The sequence below is a fragment of the Oncorhynchus clarkii genome, chromosome 3, assembly GCF_045791955.1.
Source record: "Oncorhynchus clarkii lewisi isolate Uvic-CL-2024 chromosome 3, UVic_Ocla_1.0, whole genome shotgun sequence".
NCBI classification, from domain to species: domain Eukaryota; kingdom Metazoa; phylum Chordata; class Actinopteri; order Salmoniformes; family Salmonidae; genus Oncorhynchus; species Oncorhynchus clarkii.
The window spans coordinates 9,723,406-9,747,414 of record NC_092149.1 but is presented as its reverse complement, the minus strand read 5'-3'; the positions used below and the strand labels follow the sequence as shown (position 1 = coordinate 9,747,414).

Genomic DNA, 24,009 nt, shown 5'->3' with positions numbered 1-24,009 from the left:
TGTCCGTAGGGCAGCAAACACAGGCTGGTAGGGTATAGGTCAGGCCTGGTATAGTTCTAATTGTTGTAATCTCAGATAGGTGTCCGTAGGGCAGCAAACTCAGGCTGGTAGGGTATAGGCCAGGCCTGGTATAGTTCTAATTGTTGTAATCTCAGATAGGTGTCCGTAGGGCAGCAAACACAGGCTGGTAGGGTATAGGTCAGGCCTGGTATAGTTCTAATTGTTGTAATCTCAGATAGGTGTCCGAAGGGCAGCAAACACAGGCTGGTAGGGTAAAGGCCAGGCCTGGTATAGTTGTAATTGTTGTAATCTCAGATAGGTGTCCGTAGGGCAGCAAACACAGGCTGGTAGGGTATAGGCCAGGCCTGGTATAGTTCTAATTGTTGTAATCTCAGATAGGTGTCCGTAGGGCAGCAAACACAGGCTGGTAGGGTATAGGCCAGGCCTGGTATAGTTCTAATTGTTGTAATCTCAGATAGGTGTCTGTAGGGCAGCAAACACAGGCTGGTAGGGTATAGGTCAGGCCTGGTATAGTTGTAATTGTTGTAATCTCAGATAGGTGTCCGTAGGGCAGCAAACACAGGCTGGTAGGGTATAGGCTAGGCCTGGTATAGTTGTAATTGTTGTAATCTCAGATAGGTGTCTGTAGGGCAGCAAACACAGGCTGGTAGGGTATAGGCCAGGGCTGGTATAGTTGTAATTGTTGTAATCTCAGATAGGTGTCTGTAGGGCAGCAAACACAGGCTGGTAGGGTATAGGTCAGGCCTGGTATAGTTGTAATTGTTGTAATCTCAGATAGGTGTCCGTAGGGCAGCAAACACAGGCTGGTAGGGTAAAGGCCAGGCCTGGTATAGTTGTAATTGTTGTAATCTCAGATAGGTGTCTATAGGGCACCAAACACAGGCTGGTAGGGTATAGGTCAGGCCTGGTATAGTTGTAATTGTTGTAATCTCAGATAGGTGTCTATAGGGCACCAAACACAGGCTGGTAGGGTAAAGGCCAGGCCTGGTATAGTTCTAATTGTTGTAATCTCAGATAGGTGTCTGTAGGGCAGCAAACACAGGCTGGTAGGGTATAGGTCAGGCCTGGTATAGTTGTAATTGTTGTAATCTCAGATAGGTGTCTATAGGGCACCAAACACAGGCTGGTAGGGTAAAGGCCAGGCCTGGTATAGTTCTAATTGTTGTAATCTCAGATAGGTGTCTGTAGGGCAGCAAACACAGGCTGGTAGGGTATAGGCCAGGCCTGGTATAGTTGTAATTGTTGTAATCTCAGATAGGTGTCCGTAGGGCAGCAAACACAGGCTGGTAGGGTATAGGTCAGGCCTGGTATAGTTCTAATTGTTGTAATCTCAGATAGGTGTCCGTAGGGCACCAAACACAGGCTGGTAGGGTAAAGGCCAGGCCTGGTATAGTTGTAATTGTTGTAATCTCAGATAGGTGTCCGTAGGGCAGCAAACACAGGCTGGTAGGGTATAGGCCAGGCCTGGTATAGTTGTAATTGTTGTAATCTCAGATAGGTGTCTATAGGGCAGCAAACACAGGCTGGTAGGGTATAGGCCAGGCGTGGTATAGTTGTAATTGTTGTAATCTCAGATAGGTGTCCGTAGGGCAGCAAACACAGGCTGGTAGGGTATAGGTCAGGCCTGGTATAGTTCTAATTGTTGTAATCTCAGATAGGTGTCCGTAGGGCAGCAAACACAGGCTGGTAGGGTATAGGTCAGGCCTGGTATAGTTCTAATTGTTGTAATCTCAGATAGGTGTCTATAGGGCAGCAAACACAGGCTGGTAGGGTAAAGGCCAGGCCTGGTATAGTTGTAATTGTTGTAATCTCAGATAGGTGTCTATAGGGCACCAAACACAGGCTGGTAGGGTATAGGCCAGGCCTGGTATAGTTGTAATTGTTGTAATCTCAGATAGGTGTCTATAGGGCACCAAACACAGGCTGGTAGGGTATATGCCAGGCCTGGTATAGTTGTAATTGTTGTAATCTCAGATAGGTGTCCGTAGGGCAGCAAACACAGGCTGGTAGGGTAAAGGCCAGGCCTGGTATAGTTGTAATTGTTGTAATCTCAGATAGGTGTCTATAGGGCACCAAACACAGGCTGGTAGGGTATAGGCCAGGCCTGGTATAGTTCTAATTGTTGTAATCTCAGATAGGTGTCTATAGGGCACCAAACACAGGCTGGTAGGGTAAAGGCCAGGCCTGGTATAGTTGTAATTGTTGTAATCTCAGATAGGTGTCTATAGGGCACCAAACACAGGCTGGTAGGGTATAGGCCAGGCCTGGTATAGTTGTAATTGTTGTAATCTCAGATAGGTGTCTATAGGGCACCAAACACAGGCTGGTAGGGTATAGGCCAGGCCTGGTATAGTTCTAATTGTTGTAATCTCAGATAGGTGTCTATAGGGCACCAAACACAGGCTGGTAGGGTAAAGGCCAGGCCTGGTATAGTTCTAATTGTTGTAATCTCAGATAGGTGTCTATAGGGCACCAAACACAGGCTGGTAGGGTATAGGCCAGGCCTGGTATAGTTGTAATTGTTGTAATCTCAGATAGGTGTCTATAGGGCACCAAACACAGGCTGGTAGGGTATAGGTCAGGCCTGGTATAGTTCTAATTGTTGTAATCTCAGATAGGTGTCCGTAGGGCACCAAACACAGGCTGGTAGGGTATAGGCCAGGCCTGGTATAGTTGTAATTGTTGTAATCTCAGATAGGTGTCCGTAGGGCACCAAACACAGGCTGGTAGGGTATAGGCCAAGCCTGGTATAGTTCTAATTGTTGTAATCTCAGATAGGTGTCTATGGGGCACCAAACACAGGCTGGTAGGGTATAGGTCAGGCCTGGTATAGTTCTAATTGTTGTAATCTCAGATAGGTGTCTGTAGGGCAGCAAACACAGGCTGGTAGGGTAAAGGCCAGGCCTGGTATAGTTGTAATTGTTGTAATCTCAGATAGGTGTCCGTAGGGCACCAAACACAGGCTGGTAGGGTATAGGCCAAGCCTGGTATAGTTCTAATTGTTGTAATCTCAGATAGGTGTCTGTAGGGCAGCAAACACAGGCTGGTAGGGTATAGGTCAGGCCTGGTATAGTTCTAATTGTTGTAATCTCAGATAGGTGTCTGTAGGGCAGCAAACACAGGCTGGTAGGGTATAGGTCAGGCCTGGTATAGTTGTAATTGTTGTAATCTCAGATAGGTGTCCGTAGGGCACCAAACACAGGCTGGTAGGGTATAGGTCAGGCCTGGTATAGTTCTAATTGTTGTAATCTCAGATAGGTGTCTATAGGGCACCAAACACAGGCTGGTAGGGTATAGGTCAGGCCTGGTATAGTTCTAATTGTTGTAATCTCAGATAGGTGTCTATAGGGCACCAAACACAGGCTGGTAGGGTATAGGTCAGGCCTGGTATAGTTGTAATTGTTGTAATCTCAGATAGGTGTCTGTAGGGCAGCAAACACAGGCTGGTAGGGTAAAGGCCAGGCCTGGTATAGTTGTAATTGTTGTAATCTCAGATAGGTGTCTATAGGGCACCAAACACAGGCTGGTAGGGTATAGGTCAGGCCTGGTATAGTTCTAATTGTTGTAATCTCAGATAGGTGTCTATAGGGCACCAAACACAGGCTGGTAGGGTATAGGCCAGGCCTGGTATAGTTCTAATTGTTGTAATCTCAGATAGGTGTCCGTAGGGCAGCAAACACAGGCTGGTAGGGTATAGGTCAGGCCTGGTATAGTTGTAATTGTTGTAATCTCAGATAGGTGTCCGTAGGGCAGCAAACACAGGCTGGTAGGGTAAAGGCCAGGCCTGGTATAGTTGTAATTGTTGTAATCTCAGATAGGTGTCTATAGGGCACCAAACACAGGCTGGTAGGGTATAGGTCAGGCCTGGTATAGTTCTAATTGTTGTAATCTCAGATAGGTGTCTATAGGGCACCAAACACAGGCTGGTAGGGTATAGGTCAGGCCTGGTATAGTTGTAATTGTTGTAATCTCAGATAGGTGTCCGTAGGGCAGCAAACACAGGCTGGTAGGGTATAGGCCAGGCCTGGTATAGTTCTAATTGTTGTAATCTCAGATAGGTGTCCGTAGGGCAGCAAACACAGGCTGGTAGGGTATAGGCCAGGCCTGGTATAGTTCTAATTGTTGTAATCTCAGATAGGTGTCTATAGGGCACCAAACACAGGCTTTGAACTCCATTGGTGGAAACAAATGTAAATGAGGAGTTAGATGCAAAGTCCATATTGACATTCATGTGCAGCATCACAGTGAGCAGTCATGACAGTGAATGGCCTGTACAGTATAAGGGTTGTTGGCTGATAAAAACAACTTCATGTAGAGTTATTTACTCTGTGACAGGAGCATTTAAACTGAAAGCCAGACATGTGTTCTGTAATGTAACTTTCCATCCTCAGCACTGAAAAATGAATATTGTAATATCCTAATGAGCACAACAAAAGAACAAATACCCAGGGTGTGGTGTCAACATTATGAGGTGGACCTCAGCCATGGAGACAACCAGAGACTAATCAACAGCACACACATAGTATAGATCTGGAATGTGATAGAATAGACAAACATCTAGCGGCACGCCACACATCAGCACGCACCAAGCTGCTGTAGTTACTGTGTAGGGTATAGGAGACAGCTGCTGTAGTTACTGGGTAGGGTATAGGAGACAGCTGCTGTAGTTACTGGGTAGGGTATAGGTAGACAGCTGCTGTAGTTACTGGGTAGGGTATAGGAGACAGCTGCTGTAGTTACTGGGTAGGGTATAGGAGACAGCTGCTGTAGTTACTGGGTAGGGTATAGGAGACAGCTGCTGTAGTTACTGGGTAGGGTATAGGAGACAGCTGCTGTAGTTACTGGGTAGGGTATAGGAGACAACTGCTATAGTTACTGGGTAGGGTATAGGAGACAGCTGCTATAGTTACTGGGTAGGGTATAGGTAGACAGCTGCTATAGTTACTGGGTAGGGTATAGGAGACAGCTGCTGTAGTTACTGGGTAGGGTATAGGAGACAGCTGCTGTAGTTACTGTGTAGGGTATAGGAGACAGCTGCTATAGTTACTGGGTAGGGTATAGGAGACAGCTGCTATAGTTACTGGGTAGGGTATAGGAGACAACTGCTATAGTTACTGGGTAGGGTATAGGTAGACAGCTGCTATAGTTACTGGGTAGGGTATAGGAGACAGCTGCTATAGTTACTGGCTGGGGTATAGGAGACAACTGCTATAGTTACTGGGTAGGGTATAGGTAGACAGCTGCTATAGTTACTGGGTAGGGTATAGGTAGACAGCTGCTATAGTTACTTGGTAGGATATAGGAGACAGCTGCTATAGTTACTGGGTAGGGTATAGGAGACAGCTGCTATAGTTACTGGGTAGGGTATAGGAGACAGCTGCTATAGTTACTGGGTAGGGTATAGGTAGACAGCTGCTATAGTTACTGGGTAGGGTATAGGAGACAGCTGCTATAGTTACTGGGTAGGGTATAGGAGACAGCTGCTATAGTTACTGGGTAGGGTATAGGAGACCGCTTCTCTCTGCTCCCACGGTGATACTGCTCATGTTAAATAACACCAATTAACAGCAGTAGTATACATCAGAAGTCTGATGACCTGCCTGTTCTGTTGATGCTATCAGAAGTCTGATGACCTGCCTGTTCTGTTGATGCTATCAGAAGTCTGATGACCTGCCTGTTCTGTTGATACTATCAGAAGTCTGATGACCTGCCTGTTCTGTTGATACTATCAGAAGGGAGAATTCCATGTTTACTCTGAATACAAACAACATACTAAAAGTACTCACTGGTTATCCTGGTATAATAGAAATTCACATGACCTCCAGCCCTGAAAACCTTTGACAAATATTTAAAACCAATCAGTGTAGTAGAAACGGAGCAGGAGCCACACACAGGGAGCAGCAGCCACACACAGGGAGCAGCAGCCACACACAGGGAGCAGGAGAGACACACAGGGGGAGCAGGAGAGACACACACAGGGAGCAGGAGAGACACACACAGGGAGCAGGAGCCACACACACAGGGAGCAGGAGAGAGCCACACACAGGGAGCAGGAGAGAGACACACACAGGGAGCAGGAGAGAGACACACACAGGGAGCAGGAGAGAGACACACACAGGGAGCAGGAGAGAGACACACACAGGGAGCAGGAGAGACACACACAGGGAGCAGGAGAGACACACACAGGGAGCAGGAGCCACACACAGAGGGAGCAGGAGAGACACACACAGGGAGCAGGAGAGACACACAGGGAGCAGGAGAGACACACACAGGGAGCAGGAGAGACACACACAGGGAGCAGGAGAGACACACACAGGGAGCAGGAGAGACACACACAGGGAGCAGGAGAGACACACACAGGGAGCAGGAGCCACACACACAGGGAGCAGGAGCCACACACAGAGGGAGCAGGAGAGACACACACAGGGAGCAGGAGGGACACAGCAGTCTAACAATGTGGTTCAAAACCACTATGTGAATGAGAGGACCAGCAAAGCTCCCATAACTCCAGTTAGTATACCTTCTTGCAGAGTATGCTGCTCTTCATCCTCCTCCCTCTCCTCCTCCTCCTCCTCTCCATCACAGTGGTCAGGTGAACAGACATACTCCAAGCTGTCCTCTGGGGTGCTGTGACAGAGCAGTGACATGCTAACACCAACACTAGGCTAGTGGGGCCCAGCAGAGCCCAGCTGCCTCAAGTCCAAAGCCATGTCTAAGTGTGTGTGTGTGTGTGTGTGTGTGTGTGTGTGTGTGTGTGTGTGTGTGTGTGTGTGAGAGACAGTCCGTCTCAGTCAGCGAGAGAATGTGTGTGTCTAAGTCAGTGTGTGTGTGTTTGTGTGAGGACAGCAAGGCACGTCTGTCCCCCAGTCACAGACACTCCCTCCTCCTGCTCTCTCTCCCTCTATTGTCCATGACTAGAAGACAGTCCACTGTGGAACCGGAGCAGGGGAGTGGCACTGAACTATTCTCAGACTGACAGGACTTTGAATGTTTAGATTAGAGCATGGAGTCAATTCAAAATGTCAGCTATGTGACAAGGACTAATATAACCATATAATAAGTTATAGTTTTATCCCTATCAAGTCTAAATGTGTCTATTTGCTCACCCCCCTTTTCAAGCGTTGAAATGGTATGTTCCACCAGACTCTCCATGGAAACAGTGCAAGGCGGAGCACACCATAAGACACATACACCTGTTGTCAGGGTGGTGCCCCAGCCTGCCTCACCACAGTCAAATCCACAGGTGACTCAATTTGCAGATGCCTACTTATTCAAAGCAGAAGCTACATACGGAGAGCCAAATAACAGACCAGGAACCATTAGGAAATACAGAGCTTGATGAAATAGCATACAGGAAGAACAGTGTATACTGAACAAAAATATAAATGCAACAGTTCATATGATAAAAACATTGTTATTCCCATAACGACTGATAAAAACATTGTTATTCCCATAACGGCTGAGTAAAACATTGTTGTGCCCATAACGGCTGATAAAAACATTGTTATTCCCATAACGGCTGAGTAAAACATTGTTATTCCCATAACGGCTGAGTAAAACATTATTATTCCCATAACGGCTGATAAAAACATTGTTATTCCCATAACGGCTGAGTAAAACATTGTTATTCCCATAACGGCTGATAAAAACATTGTTATTCCCATAACGGCTGATAAAAACATTGTTATTCCCATAACGGCTGATAAAAACATTGTTATTCCCATAACGGCTGAGTAAAACATTGTTATTCCCATAACGGCTGATAAAAACATTGTTATTCCCATAACGACTGATAAAAACATTGTTATTCCCATAACGGCTGAGTAAAACATTGTTATTCCCATAACGGCTGAGTAAAACATTGTTATTCCCATAACGGCTGAGTAAAACATTATTATTCCCATAACGGCTGATAAAAACATTGTTATTCCCAAAACGGCTGAGTAAAACATTATTATTCCCATAACGGCTGATAAAAACATTATTATTCCCATAACGGCTGAGTAAAACATTGTTATTCCCATAACGGCTGAGTAAAACATTGTTATTCCCATAACGGCTGAGTAAAACATTGTTATTCCCATAACGGCTGAGTAAAACATTATTATTCCCATAACGGCTGATAAAAACATTATTATTCCCATAACGGCTGAGTAAAACATTGTTATTCCCATAACGGCTGAGTAAAACATTGTTATTCCCATAACGGCTGAGTAAAACATTGTTATTCCCATAACGGCTGAGTAAAACATTATTATTCCCATAACGGCTGATAAAAACATTGTTATTCCCATAACGGCTGAGTAAAACATTGTTATTCCCATAACGGCTGATAAAAACATTGTTATTCCCATAACGGCTGAGTAAAACATTGTTATTCCCATAACGGCTGAGTAAAACATTGTTATTCCCATAACGGCTGAGTAAAACATTGTTATTCCCATAACGGCTGAGTAAAACATTATTATTCCCATAACGGCTGATAAAAACATTGTTATTCCCATAACGGCTGAGTAAAACATTGTTATTCCCATAACGGCTGATAAAAACATTGTTATTCCCATAACGGCTGATAAAAACATTGTTATTCCCATAACGGCTGATAAAAACATTGTTATTCCCATAACGGCTGACAAAAACATTGTTATTCCCATAACGACTGATAAAAACATTGTTATTCCCATAACGGCTGAGTAAAACATTGTTATTCCCATAACGGCTGATAAAAACATTGTTATTCCCATAACGGCTGAGTAAAACATTATTATTCCCATAACGGCTGATAAAAACATTGTTATTCCCATAACGGCTGATAAAAACATTGTTATTCCCAAAACGGCTGATAAAAACATTGTTATTCCAATAACGGCTGACAAAAACATTGTTATTCCCATAACGGCTGATAAAAACATTGTTATTCCCATAACGGCTGATAAAAACATTGTTATTCCCATAACGGCTGATAAAAACATTGTTATTCCCATAACGGCTGACAAAAACATTGTTATTCCCATAACGACTGATAAAAACATTGTTATTCCCATAACGGCTGAGTAAAACATTGTTATTCCCATAACGGCTGATAAAAACATTGTTATTCCCATAACGGCTGAGTAAAACATTATTATTCCCATAACGGCTGATAAAAACATTGTTATTCCCATAACGGCTGATAAAAACATTGTTATTCCCATAACGGCTGAGTAAAACATTGTTATTCCCATAACGGCTGATAAAAACATTGTTATTCCCATAACGACTGATAAAAACATTATTATTCCCATAACGGCTGAGTAAAACATTGTTATTCCCATAACGGCTGAGTAAAACATTGTTATTCCCATAACGACTGATAAAAACATTGCTATTCCCATAACGACTGATAAAAACATTGTTATTCCCATAACGGCTGATTAAAACATTGTTATTCCCATAACGGCTGATAAAAACATTGTTATTCCCATAACGGCTGATAAAAACGGTTGACAAAAAACAACCGTGATCCCATACATAGAACATAGAACCTAGAACACAATCACCAAATATTTCACATAACTCTCCAATTAAACGTGTTTCCTTCAATTATCCCATGTCCAAATCATTTTCATTCATCTCATTTAACTTCTGGTAATATCCTTGGCAGTACTGTAGGCTAGTGTGGGAATACTGAATGCAACCACACATTCCTATTGAAACAATACAGTATCCACAATAGCTTGTGGCTAACCCCCCAAAACAACCCCCACCTCAGCCTCCCTGTCTGCCTCAGAGGCCCTTTTTGTGTGCACTGATAAAGTTCCCAGCATGGAGAGACTGGAGGAGGACAGCCCCCCCCCCCCCCCCCCCCCCCCCCCCCCCGCAGGCCAATAGAACTGTAGGCCCTGGGCTTTGTGAGCAGGGTGGAGATGGAGGGGGGTGGAGGAGATGGAGGGGGGTGGAGGAGAGGGAGGAGGCCAGCCCCTCTCACCTCCCTCCAACCCCCCCCCCCAGGCCAATAGAACTGTAGGCTCTGGGCTTTGTGAGCAGGGTGGAGATGGAGGGGGGTGGAGGAGAGGGAGGAGGACAGCCCCTCTCACCTCCCTCCAACTCCCCCTCCCAGGCCAATAGAACTGTAGGCCCTGGGCTTTGTGAGCAGGATGGAGATGGAGGGGGGTGGAGGAGAGGGAGGAGGCCAGCCCCTCTCACCTCCCTCCAACTCCCCCTCCCAGGCCAATAGAACTGTAGGTCCTGGGTTTTGTGAGCAGGATGGAGATGGAGGGGGGTGGAGGAGAGGGAGGAGGACAGCCCCTCTCACCTCCCTCCAACTCCCCCTCCCAGGCCAATAGAACTGTAGGTCCTGGGTTTTGTGAGCAGGATGGAGATGGAGGGGGGTGGAGGAGAGGGAGGAGGACAGCCCCTCTCACCTCCCTCCAACTCCCCCTCCCAGGCCAATAGAACTGTAGGCCCTGGGCTTTGTGAGCAGGATGGAGATGGAGGGGGGTGGAGGAGAGGGAGGAGGCCAGCCCCACTCACCTCCCTCCAACTCCCCCTCCCAGGCCAATAGAACTGTAGGTCCTGGGTTTTGTGAGCAGGATGGAGATGGAGGGGGGTGGAGGAGAGGGAGGAGGACAGCCCCTCTCACCTCCCTCCAACTCCCCCCCCCCCCAGGCCAATAGAACTGTAGGCTCTGGGCTTTGTGAGCAGGGTGGAGATGGAGGGGGGTGGAGGAGAGGGAGGAGGACAGCCCCTCTCACCTCCCTCCAACTCCCCCTCCCAGGCCAATAGAACTGTAGGCTCTGGGCTTTGTGAGCAGGATGGAGATGGAGGGGGGTGGAGGAGAGGGAGGAGGACAGCCCCTCTCACCTCCCTCCAACTCCCCCTCCCAGGCCAATAGAACTGTAGGCTCTGGGCTTTGTGAGCAGGATGGAGATGGAGGGGGGTGGAGGAGAGGGAGGAGGACAGCCCCTCTCACCTCCCTCCAACTCCCCCTCCCAGGCCAATAGAACTGTAGGCCCTGGGCTTTGTGAGCAGGGTGGAGATGGAGGGGGGTAGCGGAGAGGGAGGAGGAGAGGGGTACTGTAGGAAGAGGGGAGGCTGGCAGAGTTTGGCTGGCAGCCGTCCCTCCCCGCTCCAGTGGGGAGATGTACATACATGGTCCATGCCCTCCTCACTGCTGAAGTGATCAATATTCTGAGCATCACCCAGGGCTGTGTCCCTGCCAAACTCCCAGCCATGTGATCATGGAGCTAGGCCCATCCAGGCAGCTCTGAGCCTGGCCAGGCTGTCCCTGGCCTTCTGGAGCCCTTGTCTGGCTTTAGCCCACTGAGCCACCAGTCTCCACAGCACAACCTCCCCTCCAAACCTTCCATGTACTGTCTGCTTCATTATGGAGCGGGGCGGCAGGGTAGCCTAGTGGTTAGAGCGTTGGACTAGTAACCGGAAGGTTGCGAGTTCAAACCCCCGAGCTGACAAGGTACAAATCTGTCGTTCTGCCCCTGAACAGGCAGTTAACCCACTGTTCCCAGGCCGTCATTGAAAATAAGAATTTGTTCTTAACTGACTTGCCTGGTTAAATAAAGGTAAAATAAAAAAAATAAAAAAAAATTATGAGCCCCAGTCTCCACAGCACAGCCTCCCCTCCAAACCTTCCATGTACTGTCTGCTTCATCATGAGCCCCAGTCTCCACAGCACAGCCTCCCCTCCAAACCTTCCATGTACTGTCTGCTTCATTATGAGCCCCAGTCTCCACAGCACAGCCTCCCCTCCAAACCTTCCATGTACTGTCTGCTTCATTATGAGCCCCAGTCTCCACAGCACAACCTCCCCTCCAAACCTTCCATGTACTGTCTGCTTCATTATGAGCCCCCGTCTCCACAGCACAGCCTCCCCTCCAAACCTTCCATGTACGGTCTGCTTCATTATGAGCCCCCGTCTCCACAGCACAGCACAGCCTCCCCTCCAAACCGTCCATGTACTGTCTGCTTCATTATGAGCCCCCATCTCCACAGCACAGCCTCCCCTCCAAACCTTCCATGTACTGTCTGCTTCATTATGAGCCCCAGTCTCCACAGCACAGCCTCCCCTCCAAACCTTCCATGTACTGTCTGCTTCATTATGAGCCCCCGTCTCCACAGCACAGCCTCCCCTCCAAACCTTCCATGTACTGTCTGCTTCATTATGAGCCCCCGTCTCCACAGCACAGCCTCCCCTCCAAACCTTCCATGTACTGTCTGCTTCATTATGAGCCCCAGTCTCCACAGCACAGCCTCCCCTCCAAACCTTCCATGTACTGTCTGCTTCATTATGAGCCCCCGTCTCCACAGCACAGCCTCCCCTCCAAACCTTCCATGTACTGTCTGCTTCATTATGAGCCCCAGTCAGCTCTGCTAGCGGTGGTTTGGCGTGATGATGAACGACAGGAAGGTTGGCTACATAAAGTCTCTGGGACCAGGCTAGTGGCTAGGCCATACTGGCTGACTGTCCAATCATGTTGTTGGACGAGATCTCTAGAGACGTGTGGATAGTTGGAAATAGATATCCACAGTACAGCGCTGCAGAGTGTTTATCAACCATCTGAATATAAAACCATGTCATTTAGACTTGTCCTAACTGTTGGAGTAGACCGGTAGTAGGGGAGGTGGACATTAAAATGTCAAGAGGCCCTCGCAATACAATCTACTGTAGTAAATGAGTCCTCAAACATCATATATAACATCATATATAAACAGCATTACCAAAGAGATCCAACAGAACAGGCCTCTTCTCATAATATATGACCATCATCTATGGAAACATCTTCAGCCAAGGGTATAGGCCGCTGTTCTATATATAGAGCCCCTGATCATGTTGGATGGCTCATTGAAAGAATCAGGGGATACAGGGATAGCTGTAGTCTGCTTGGTGAAGCTGCTGTAAAACATTTCCATATTATATTGCTGTGTGATGCTATGTGCTGCTACTGTACAGGACTCAGATCTATTAGGTATGTTATTCTGACTGTACAGGACCCAGATCTATAGGACTGTACAGGACTCAGATCTATAGGACTGTTAGTCCGACTGTACAGCTCTATATGACTGTTAGTCCGACTGTACAGCTCTATAGGACTGTTAGTCCGACTGTACAGCTCTATAGGACTGTTAGTCCGACTGTACAGCTCTATAGGACTGTTAGTCCGACTGTACAGCTCTATAGGACTGTTAGTCCGACTGTACATATCTATAGGACTGTTAGTCCGACTGTACATATCTATAGGACTGTTAGTCTGACTGTACAGATCTATAGGACTGTTAGTCTAACTGTACAGCTCTATAGGACTGCTATACATCCCTCTACTCCCAGTCACATACACACACAATGGCAGGGCAATACTAAAGCTCCATGGGTAGTCTGTGCGCTCTATGAAAAACCACCGTGTCATTCCCCTTCGTTGCTACATTTACATAGCAGCCTTGTTTTGTGGTGCCACGGTTTCTGTTGCTCCTAATTCACCCTGGTTACAATCAACAGAAGCTGATATCACATCCAACACAACAAAATGATAGTAAGAGAATTAGCTACAGCCTCGTCCTACAGCCATGGCCTCCTTGGCTGAGGTAAACTTAGTTAAATGCACCTGTTATCAGACAGACCAGAGCAAAGTGAAGCAACACAGCAGCCCCTGGCTCAGTGGTTCCAGCATCATGTGACTGACGCAATACATACTGGAGCGAAGAGAGAGACCGGCAGATTTATACAGTCAATGGTATTTAACCACCCTACCAGCAAAATCATCCCCTCTAGCCCTCCTCCCTGTCCCTCTCCCTCCCTCCCCCCTTACCCACATATAGCCCCGTTAACAACACAGTTAGATAACAGCTAGATGGAGAACCGTCCCCATCAGGCTTACCATCTGTGCATTCCTCATAGTACCAGTCTAGCTCATAGTAATCCGCCTCCACAAATTTCTGCATACTCAGTCCCCTTCAGCTGAGAGGAGCACCACCATCTTCTCCTGTCCTGCTGCGGAGGTCACGAGAACACCTGCCCATCCTTTCATTACATACTCTGAGTTCTCTAGGAGTTTACCATGACGAGGAGACCACGTGGTACAGCACATTTTATCACTGGTACCAGAGCGGAAGGATGGGATGGAGAGGAGGAGAGGAAAGAGAGAGATATTTCTCAAAAAGCAACGCAGCCCAAAACACAGTTATGCAGCAGGGGTGTGTTGCTGCCTGGTGGTGAGTCAAGGTTGTATCACAGATGAGGGAGGGGCCTGGGGAGGGCCACGAGCCAATGAGGAAGGGAAATGTCAGAGGCATGCTCCTCCCTCTGAACTGTTTCGTCAATAGCAACCTGCTTTCGTCCCTCCTCTCTCTCCTTGGCTCACCCTCCCCTTCTCCCAACAGTACATCCTTCTGTGAGGTTGCCATGGAGACTGGCTCCCTACTCCAGCACTGAGCAGCATCTGAATGCAGGCTAGTGTTGCTACTGCTGCTGCCTCGGTGACCAGCTCTCTGTTCATATCTGCCTGGTCTGGTACAACACCTCTACTACAGGGCAGGGAGTTCACCTTGCTGAATGATATTAAGAAATCATTCAATAGGTTTATAGTGGGGAATATAGTTCTCTCTCCCACACTGATTTACAGCAGGATAATATCAGATGCTTCTACTTCTTTAATAGCATGTCCCTTTGATAAAGAGCACACTGACTCATTCTAACACCACTTCACAGTCAGACAATAAAAAGGTCAGATGTCATTTAATAGACAGCCATTAATCAAACAATGAGGATGATTATTTCAGCGACTATAGAAACACTTCATCAACCTGCCTGCTGACTGAGTCAACGGTGTATAATGCCATCAGTATTGCATCATATGGAGTGTAATGTGTTTGTGGTAGAAGATGCATCAGAGTAGGAGTGGCCTATCAGGGATCAGCTGACTTGCCAGATGACCAATGAACCACCCTGCTGCCTGTCCTCCTTGTGACATCACAATCACAGGTGACAAGACCGGAAATGACAAGACCAGATTGGTGATATAAATCTCTACAGCCTAGTTGTGAATTTAATCAAGGAGTAGAGTACAATATCTAAAACCATCTATCAAAGAATATCAGTTTGGGAACAAAGGTTTGTATTACGCTGCACAAATGTGACAACAAAGTGGTCTTGTCTTGTGAGAACACTGGAGTCTATCCTCACGTCAGTATCAGTAACTATTTGAACCAACGCTGCAGGACTGTCATTGTAGTCTACATCTGCCACAACGTAATCAGAGTATTAAAGTACCACAGCATCTGTTATTAAAGCATCCTACAGTGCCGTCTTTCAGACACCAGTACAGATACTGTATCAACACATATCTGCTGATTGATGCTGTTAAACTTCCTGAGCTCTACAGTATGACCTACATTCACAACAGTACAGATACTGTATCAACACCAACACATATCTGCTGATTGATGCTGTTAAACTTCCTGAGCTCTACAGTATGACCTACATTCACAACAGTACAGATACTGTATCAACACATATCTGCTGATTGATGCTGTTAAACTTCCTGAGCTCTACAGTATGACCTACATTCACAACAGTACAGATACTGTATCAACACATATCTGCTGATTGATGCTGTTAAACTTCCTGAGCTCTACAGTATGACCTACATTCACAACAGTACAGATACTGTATCAACACCAACACATATCTGCTGATTGATGCTGTTAAACTTCCTGAGCTCTACAGTATGACCTACATTCACAACAGTACAGATACTGTATCAACACCAACACATATCTGCTGATTGATGCTGTTAAACTTCCTGAGCTCTACAGTATGACCTACATTCACAACAGTACAGATACTGTATCAACACATATCTGCTGATTGATGCTGTTAAACTTCCTGAGCTCTACAGTATGACCTACATTCACAACAGTACAGATACTGTATCAACACATATCTGCTGATTGATGCTGTTAAACTTCCTGAGCTCTACAGTATGACCTACATTCACAACAGTACAGATACTGTATCAACACATATGTGCTGATTGATGCTGTTAAACTTCCTGAGCTCTACAGTATGACCTACATTCACAACAGTACAGATACTGTATCAACACATATCTGCTGATTGATGCTGTTAAACTTCCTGAGCTCTACAGTATGACCTACATTCACAACAGTACAGATACTGTATCAACACCAACACATATCTGCTGATTGATGCTGTTAAACTTCCTGAGCTCTACAGTATGACCTACATTCACAACAGTACAGATACTGTATCAACACATATCTGCTGATTGATGCTGTTAAACTTCCTGAGCTCTACAGTATGACCTACATTCACAACAGTACAGATACTGTATCAACACATATCTGCTGATTGATGCTGTTAAACTTCCTGAGCTCTACAGTATGACCTACATTCACAACAGTACAGATACTGTATCAACACATATCTGCTGATTGATGCTGTTAAACTTCCTGAGCTCTACAGTATGACCTACATTCACAACAGTACAGATACTGTATCAACACCAACACATATCTGCTGATTGATGCTGTTAAACTTCCTGAGCTCTACAGTATGACCTACATTCACAACAGTACAGATACTGTATCAACACATATCTGCTGATTGATGCTGTTAAACTTCCTGAGCTCTACAGTATGACCTACATTCACAACAGTACAGATACTGTATCAACACATATCTGCTGATTGATGCTGTTAAACTTCCTGAGCTCTACAGTATGACCTACATTCACAACAGTACAGATACTGTATCAACACCAACACATATCTGCTGATTGATGCTGTTAAACTTCCTGAGCTCTACAGTATGACCTACATTCACAACAGTACAGATACTGTATCAACACATATCTGCTGATTGATGCTGTTAAACTTCCTGAGCTCTACAGTATGACCTACATTCACAACAGTACAGATACTGTATCAACACATATGTGCTGATTGATGCTGTTAAACTTCCTGAGCTCTACAGTATGACCTACATTCACAACAGTACAGATACTGTATCAACACATATGTGCTGATTGATGCTGTTAAACTTCCTGAGCTCTACAGTATGACCTACATTCACAACAGTACAGATACTGTATCAACACCAACACATATCTGCTGATTGATGCTGTTAAACTTCCTGAGCTCTACAGTATGACCTACATTCACAACAGTACAGATACTGTATCAACACATATGTGCTGATTGATGCTGTTAAACTTCCTGAGCTCTACAGTATGACCTACATTCACAACAGAACAGATACTGTATCAACACCAACACATATCTGCTGATTGATGCTGTTAAACTTCCTGAGCTCTACAGTATGACCTACATTCACAACAGAAGGCCGCTGACAACCAGTTGACATAAAGGTCATACACAAGGACAGATCAGAATGTGATCAGATCAGATCCTGAGTGGCAGAGGGGTCTAAGGCACTGGTATCGCAGTGCTAGAGGCGTCACTACAGACCCGGGTTCAATCCCGGGCTGTATCACAACCACCGCACAATTGGCCCAGCGTCGTCCGGGTTAGGGGAGGGTTTGGCCGGGGTAGGCCGTCATTGTAAATAACAATTTGTTCTTAACTGACTGGTTAAATAAAGATTAGAAAAAACAAAAACAAAAACAGTTATCACACGCACACAGCCTTGTGTCTGTCCAGCCTCATGTCTGGTTGAGACACAGACAGACGTTAGGACAGACGTCTCCCACTGAGCTGATAGGACCAGCAGCCGAGCAGACTGGCACGTGGCGCTTCACCCACGGCTCAGCGGGTATGTTTGCTGTGTGAACCAGGCCCAGCTGTCTGACGCTGACCCATATGGGCTCAGGACCATATTAAAATGACTGTCTCTACCTTTCATTCCCTTTGTCTCAACCTCTGTCTGTCTCTCTGTGTTTGTATCGCTCGGTCTGTCTGCCTGTATTTCTCTCAGACTTCCTCAGTCTCATTACGGCACCAGAATCTCAGCTGTTAGTCTTCCACCCACATCACCCTCATTTTTTAAATCCTTGATATCGGCTCTAACCTGCACCATTTCCAAAAATACACTGTAATATCAGCTCAATAGAATGATTAATGTCAAGGTTAAAGCGACGAACCAGTTGAATATGAAATGTGTACCAGTGTACAACAGATCACATAAAAGGAAGAATAGAAAGAGAAGTAACCAGCAGAGGGATTGTGGAAGACTTCGCCCCCTTGTCTGAATCATCTTTAAAAAACAACTACATACAAACGCTGCACTTACGGAAATACTTCAGAGTCTCCTCAATCTGCTCCACGGTGAGGTCCAGGTTGGTGTCGGGGGAGAGGAGAGGGGTGTGGAGCCAGTCGTCGTGGTCATACCCGTAGATGGTGTCTGCTCTCAGCTTGTAGTGGGGCAGCTGCTCCTCCAGCAGACTGATGATCTCCACCTCCGGAAGATCAGTACTGTTACACACATCTGTAGGAGGAGGAGAGGGGAGGAGGAGGAGAGGAGGAGGAGAGGGAAGGGGTGGGGAGGGAGAGGAGATAGGAGACGGTATGAGGGGAGGAGGAGAGGGGAGGAGGAGAGGATAGGGAAGGGGTGGGGAGGGAGAGGAGATAGGAGACGGTATGAGGGGAGGAGGAGGAGACGGTATGAGGGGAGGAGGAGGAGAGGGGAGGAGAGGAGGAGGAGAGGGAAGGGGTGGGGAGGGAGAGGAGATAGGAGACGGTATGAGGGGAGGAGGAGGAGAGGGGAGGAGGAGGAGAGGAGAGGGAAGGGGTGGGGAGGGAGAGGAGACGGTATGAGGGGAGGAGGAGGAGAGGGGAGGAGGAGAGGAGGAGGAGAGGGGAGGAGGAGGAGAGGGGAGGGAGATAGGAGACGGTATGAGCGGAGGAGGAGGACAGGGGTTGAGGAGGAGAGGGGTGGAGAGGGAGAGGAGAAGGAAGGGGTGGGGAGGGAGAGGAGATAGGAGACGGTATGAGGGGAGGAGGAGAGGGGAGGAGGAGGAGAGGGGTGGAGAGGGAGAGGAGAGAGAAAAGGTGTGGGGAGGGAGAGGAGATAGGAGACGGTATGAGGGGAGGAGGAGGAGGAGAGGGGAGGTGGAGAGGAGGAGGAGAGGGGAGGGGTGAGGAGGAGGAGAGGGGAGGGAGATAGGAGACGGTATGAGGGGAGGAGGAGGACAGGGGAGGAGGAGGACAGGGGAGGAGGAGAGGAAAGGAGGAGGACAGGGGAGGAGGAGAGGAAAGGAGGAGGACAGGGGAGGAGGGAGAGGAGATGGTATGAGGGGAGGAGAGGGAGAGAAGAAGAGAAGAGGACAGGGGAGGAGGGAGCGGAGATGGTATGAGGGGAGGAGAGGGAGAGAAGAAGAGAAGAGGGAGAGACTAGAGGTTAGTTTTAGCCCGCTACAGTAGCAGGAGGTTATGTAACAGGTGCCTGGTTGAAAAACACCAGAACAATGGCTGTTTATGTTTAAACTTCATCATCTAGAGCAGGGTTCCCCAACTGGTGGCCTGCAGCCAAATCAATATTGGGGAGGTGTTCTTAATGTTTTGCACACTCGGTGTATGTGATGGTATACAAAAGTAAGCCAGGTTTGAAATGATATTGTTTTAGTGAAATGTTATATCTGTTTGGGCTTCTTGTGGTCAATTTGTAGTCTACAAATGATTTGTAATTACGTTCTGACCCCAATAATAGTTCAGTGGCTGAAACTAGTTAATGATCCCTGATCTAGTGAGAACGACGACAACAGTCTTGCTCAAGACATACACATACCTTTCAAAAAAACATTTTTAGCTCCTCAGTAGGCTATCCCTCTGAACAATCTGCTTTTCTAAACCACAATCAAACACAACGACCTCTGAACTATGGTCATACGTGATGACGTGTCATTGTATCTTGTTTACACATCAGAATCTTCGTAGCAGTCTGTTTACATAAAGGGAGTGCAGCAAGAGTTACTGAAAGCAGCGTAGGAGGACCCCTTGTGGCACATTGAGGAACTACACTCCTGCTGATGTCTATGTATCACAACAGTGCTACAGAACAACAAGATATGACAGTGATTTACAGAATAACAGATCCTGGAGCTGCTTTATGAAAATGAAGAGAGGGCATACAGTATACTATATAAACAAGGAGAATCTGCATAAACCCACAGACTGCGGAACATTTGGCTTGGGAACTGGGAAGAAGCTCTCCTTTGAGATACTAGTTTGCGACAGTAAACTCTGTGCTTCACTGGAACATAGTGAAGTCATCTTACCAGCACTTCCTGCCATGGGATTTACTCCTTCCCTCAGCAGATCCAGATGTCCATCAGACTCCCATCCAAAGACTGTTACAGCTCATCACTGTAAAACTCCTAGATAACTTCACCAGAATCACACTAAGAAGTGACGGAGTTGTGAATATGGAACGTCTCAGTTTATGTGAGCAGGCGTGTTTCCAATCCATTTGTTCAACAGCTGCGTTCATAAGACCTGCATATCTGTGGTGGCGATGAAGCTCCATCAGACAATGGTGTCCCAGACAGCCAGGCCTGAATCCAGACAGAACGGGCTGGCAGGCTGCTGAGACAGGCTAAACTGACTGACACCATGCTACTGGCTGTCTCCAGCAACACCTAGCAGCATTAGCTGACTACAGCAGGGGAGTCTGCCACAGACAGTCACACACAGACGACAACAGGGGAGTCTACCACAGAGTCACACACAGACTACAGCAGGGGAGTCTGCCACAGACAGTCACACACAGACGACAGCAGGGGAGTCTGCCACAGAGTCACACACAGACTACAGCAGGGGAGTCTGCCACAGAGTCACACACAGACTACAGCAGGGGAGTCTGCCACAGAGTCACACACAGACTACAGCAGGGGGAGCCTGCCACAGAGTCACACACAGACTACAGCAGGGGAGTCTGCCACAGAGTCACACACAGACTACAGCAGGGGAGTCTGCCACAGAGTCACACACAGACTACAGCAGGGGAGTCTGCCACAGAGTCACACACAGACTACAGCAGGGGAGTCTGCCACAGAGTCACACACAGACTACAGCAGGGGAGTCTGCCACAGACAGTCACACACAGACGACAACAGGGGAGTCTGCCACAGACAGTCACACACAGACTACAGCAGGGGAGTCTGCCACAGAGTCACACACAGACTACAGCAGGGGAGTCTGCCACAGAGTCACACACAGACTACAGCAGGGGGAGCCTGCCACAGAGTCACACACAGACTACAGCAGGGGAGTCTGCCACAGAGTCACACACAGACTACAGCAGGGGAGTCTGCCACAGAGTCACACACAGACTACAGCAGGGGAGTCTGCCACAGAGTCACACACAGACTACAGCAGGGGAGTCTGCCACAGAGTCACACACAGACTACAGCAGGGGAGTCTGCCACAGACAGTCACACACAGACGACAACAGGGGAGTCTGCCACAGACAGTCACACACAGACTACAGCAGGGGAGTCTGCCACAGAGTCACACACAGACTACAGCAGGGGAGTCTGCCACAGAGTCACACACAGACTACAGCAGGGGGAGCCTGCCACAGAGTCACACACAGACTACAGCAGGGGAGTCTGCCACAGAGTCACACACAGACTACAGCAGGGGAGTCTGCCACAGAGTCACACACAGAATACAGCAGGGGAGTCTGCCACAGAGTCACACACAGACTACAGCAGGGGAGTCTGCCACAGAGTCACACACAGAATACAGCAGGGGAGTCTGCCACAGAGTCACACACAGACTACAGCAGGGGGAGCCTGCCACAGACAGTCACACACAGACTACAGCAGGGGGAGCCTGCCACAGAGTCACACACAGACTACAGCAGGGGAGTCTGCCACAGAGTCACACACAGACTACAGCAGGGGAGTCTGCCACAGAGTCACACACAGACTACAGCAGGGGGAGCCTGCCACAGAGTCACACACAGACTACAGCAGGGGAGTCTGCCACAGAGTCACACACAGACTACAGCAGGGGAGTCTGCCACAGAGTCACACACAGACTACAGCAGGGGAGTCTGCCACAGAGTCACACACAGACTACAGCAGGGGAGTCTGCCACAGAGTCACACACAGACTACAGCAGGGGAGTCTGCCACAGACAGTCACACACAGACGACAACAGGGGAGTCTGCCACAGACAGTCACACACAGACTACAGCAGGGGAGTCTGCCACAGAGTCACACACAGACTACAGCAGGGGAGTCTGCCACAGAGTCACACACAGACTACAGCAGGGGGAGCCTGCCACAGAGTCACACACAGACTACAGCAGGGGAGTCTGCCACAGAGTCACACACAGACTACAGCAGGGGAGTCTGCCACAGAGTCACACACAGAATACAGCAGGGGAGTCTGCCACAGAGTCACACACAGACTACAGCAGGGGGAGCCTGCCACAGACAGTCACACACAGACTACAGCAGGGGGAGCCTGCCACAGAGTCACACACAGAGGACAACACGTTGGGGACACACTACTGTTATGGTCCATTGCCATCAATTAAAAGTAGTAAAAACATACAAATTCATAGTTAACTCCTTAAATCCCATATTTCTGTTAAATAGAGACGATTATAGGCCTCTTCTTCATATTCAGCTCAGATCTCCGAAGACCAACTATACTCAGAGCTATAAAAAGCTCCTGAACAACAACAGCCAGGACATGCAAACCAAAATAACAACAATGGCTGGAAGTGTCACATGAAGTGGATAAGGGCAGCCAGACATACTGTATCATCACAGGCATTAAACAGTCTCTACTATCCATCACAACATCATATTCACTGATACAGTATGACAACACCTGTGTCATGCCTTCTCTGTCGCCATGCAACAGCTGGAACTAAGGGATGTTGTATAAATGTTGTATGAAGATTGTATAAATGTTGTATGAAGGTTGCAGAGAGCCCCTGAGTGCTGACAGCTACTAGCTAGACCATTTGCTGTTGATTATTCCTGGACTGTATTTATAGTCAGATCTGTAAGGCCCTGGCACTCTGCTCTGCACCCGCTGGCCCACTGTCCTTCCTGTCCTCTACCTCTCTGGCATTCACTTCAAATCCCCAGGCTACAGTACACTACTGTAGCACAGGGCCAATACAGGCAGAACCGACATCCAGCTACACAGAAAACTAGACCCCATGGTGACAAACAGACAGACAGAGAGCGAGAGAGAGACAGACATGGGGGCAGTACTACAAACGGTGTCTAACTCTAGTCTAGTTCACGTTACTAGTCTTCATATCCAACCCGATCATGTTTACCCAAGAGATGACTAAAACAAATGCCTGAACAATAATGTGTGCACTTGAATTGGATGTATTTTCACAATCTATACCAGTAAGATGATGTAAATCAGTTGGTGACCTACTGTCCTAGTACTCATTAAAATCCAGACTATATAGTGTAACTATCCCCTTCACAAAAACATGCTTAGCAAACATGAATCATTTCCATAGGAAAAATCATTCTCACTATTCCATAGAAATGTCAAGAAATCAGACATTAAGTACAAAACTAAAATATAAGTCCAAATAAAGTGAGGAATCTCAGTAGTTTTAAACACCAAACAAGCCCAAACCACCCCATAGATCCAACCCAAAGTCACGGTGCCCAGTACTCACTCATGGCTCCTCTGCCCCCTGCTCCGTGTCCTCTCACCCCAACTTACATGTTCCGCTTCTCCAGGAAAGGGCAGGGCGAAGAGGAGCGGGAGTGAGAGAGAAAAATAGAGGGGAGGGAGGGACATAGAGAGAGAAGGGAGGGAGGGAGGAAGGAAGAGAGAGAAGGGAGGGAGGAAGAGAGAAGGGAGGGTGAGAGAAGGGAGGGAGGAAGGAAGAGAGAAGGGAGGGAGGAAGGAAGAGAGAGAAGGGAGGGAGGAAGAGTAAGAAGGGAGAGAGGAAGGGAGAGAGAAAAGGGAGGGAGGAAGGAAGAGAGAGAAGGGAGGAAGGAAGAGAGAGAAGGGAGGGAGGAAGAGAGA

General features: G+C 47.5%; 1 protein-coding gene across 1 annotated transcript in view; it reads right to left on the bottom strand.

Moving 5' to 3' along the window:
- Window positions 1-23,787, bottom strand: part of LOC139387519 (trafficking kinesin-binding protein 1-like) — a 46,854-nt gene extending 23,067 nt beyond the window's left edge. Inside the window, exons 1-2 of the mRNA XM_071133805.1 lie at window positions 23,654-23,787; window positions 18,281-18,475 (exon numbers count right to left, since the gene is read on the bottom strand). Of these exons, the coding sequence (XP_070989906.1) occupies window positions 18,281-18,475; window positions 23,654-23,657 (199 nt within the window). The 5' untranslated portion in view covers window positions 23,658-23,787. The remainder of the gene's footprint in view (window positions 1-18,280; window positions 18,476-23,653) is intronic.
- Window positions 23,788-24,009: the final 222 nt, after the last annotated feature.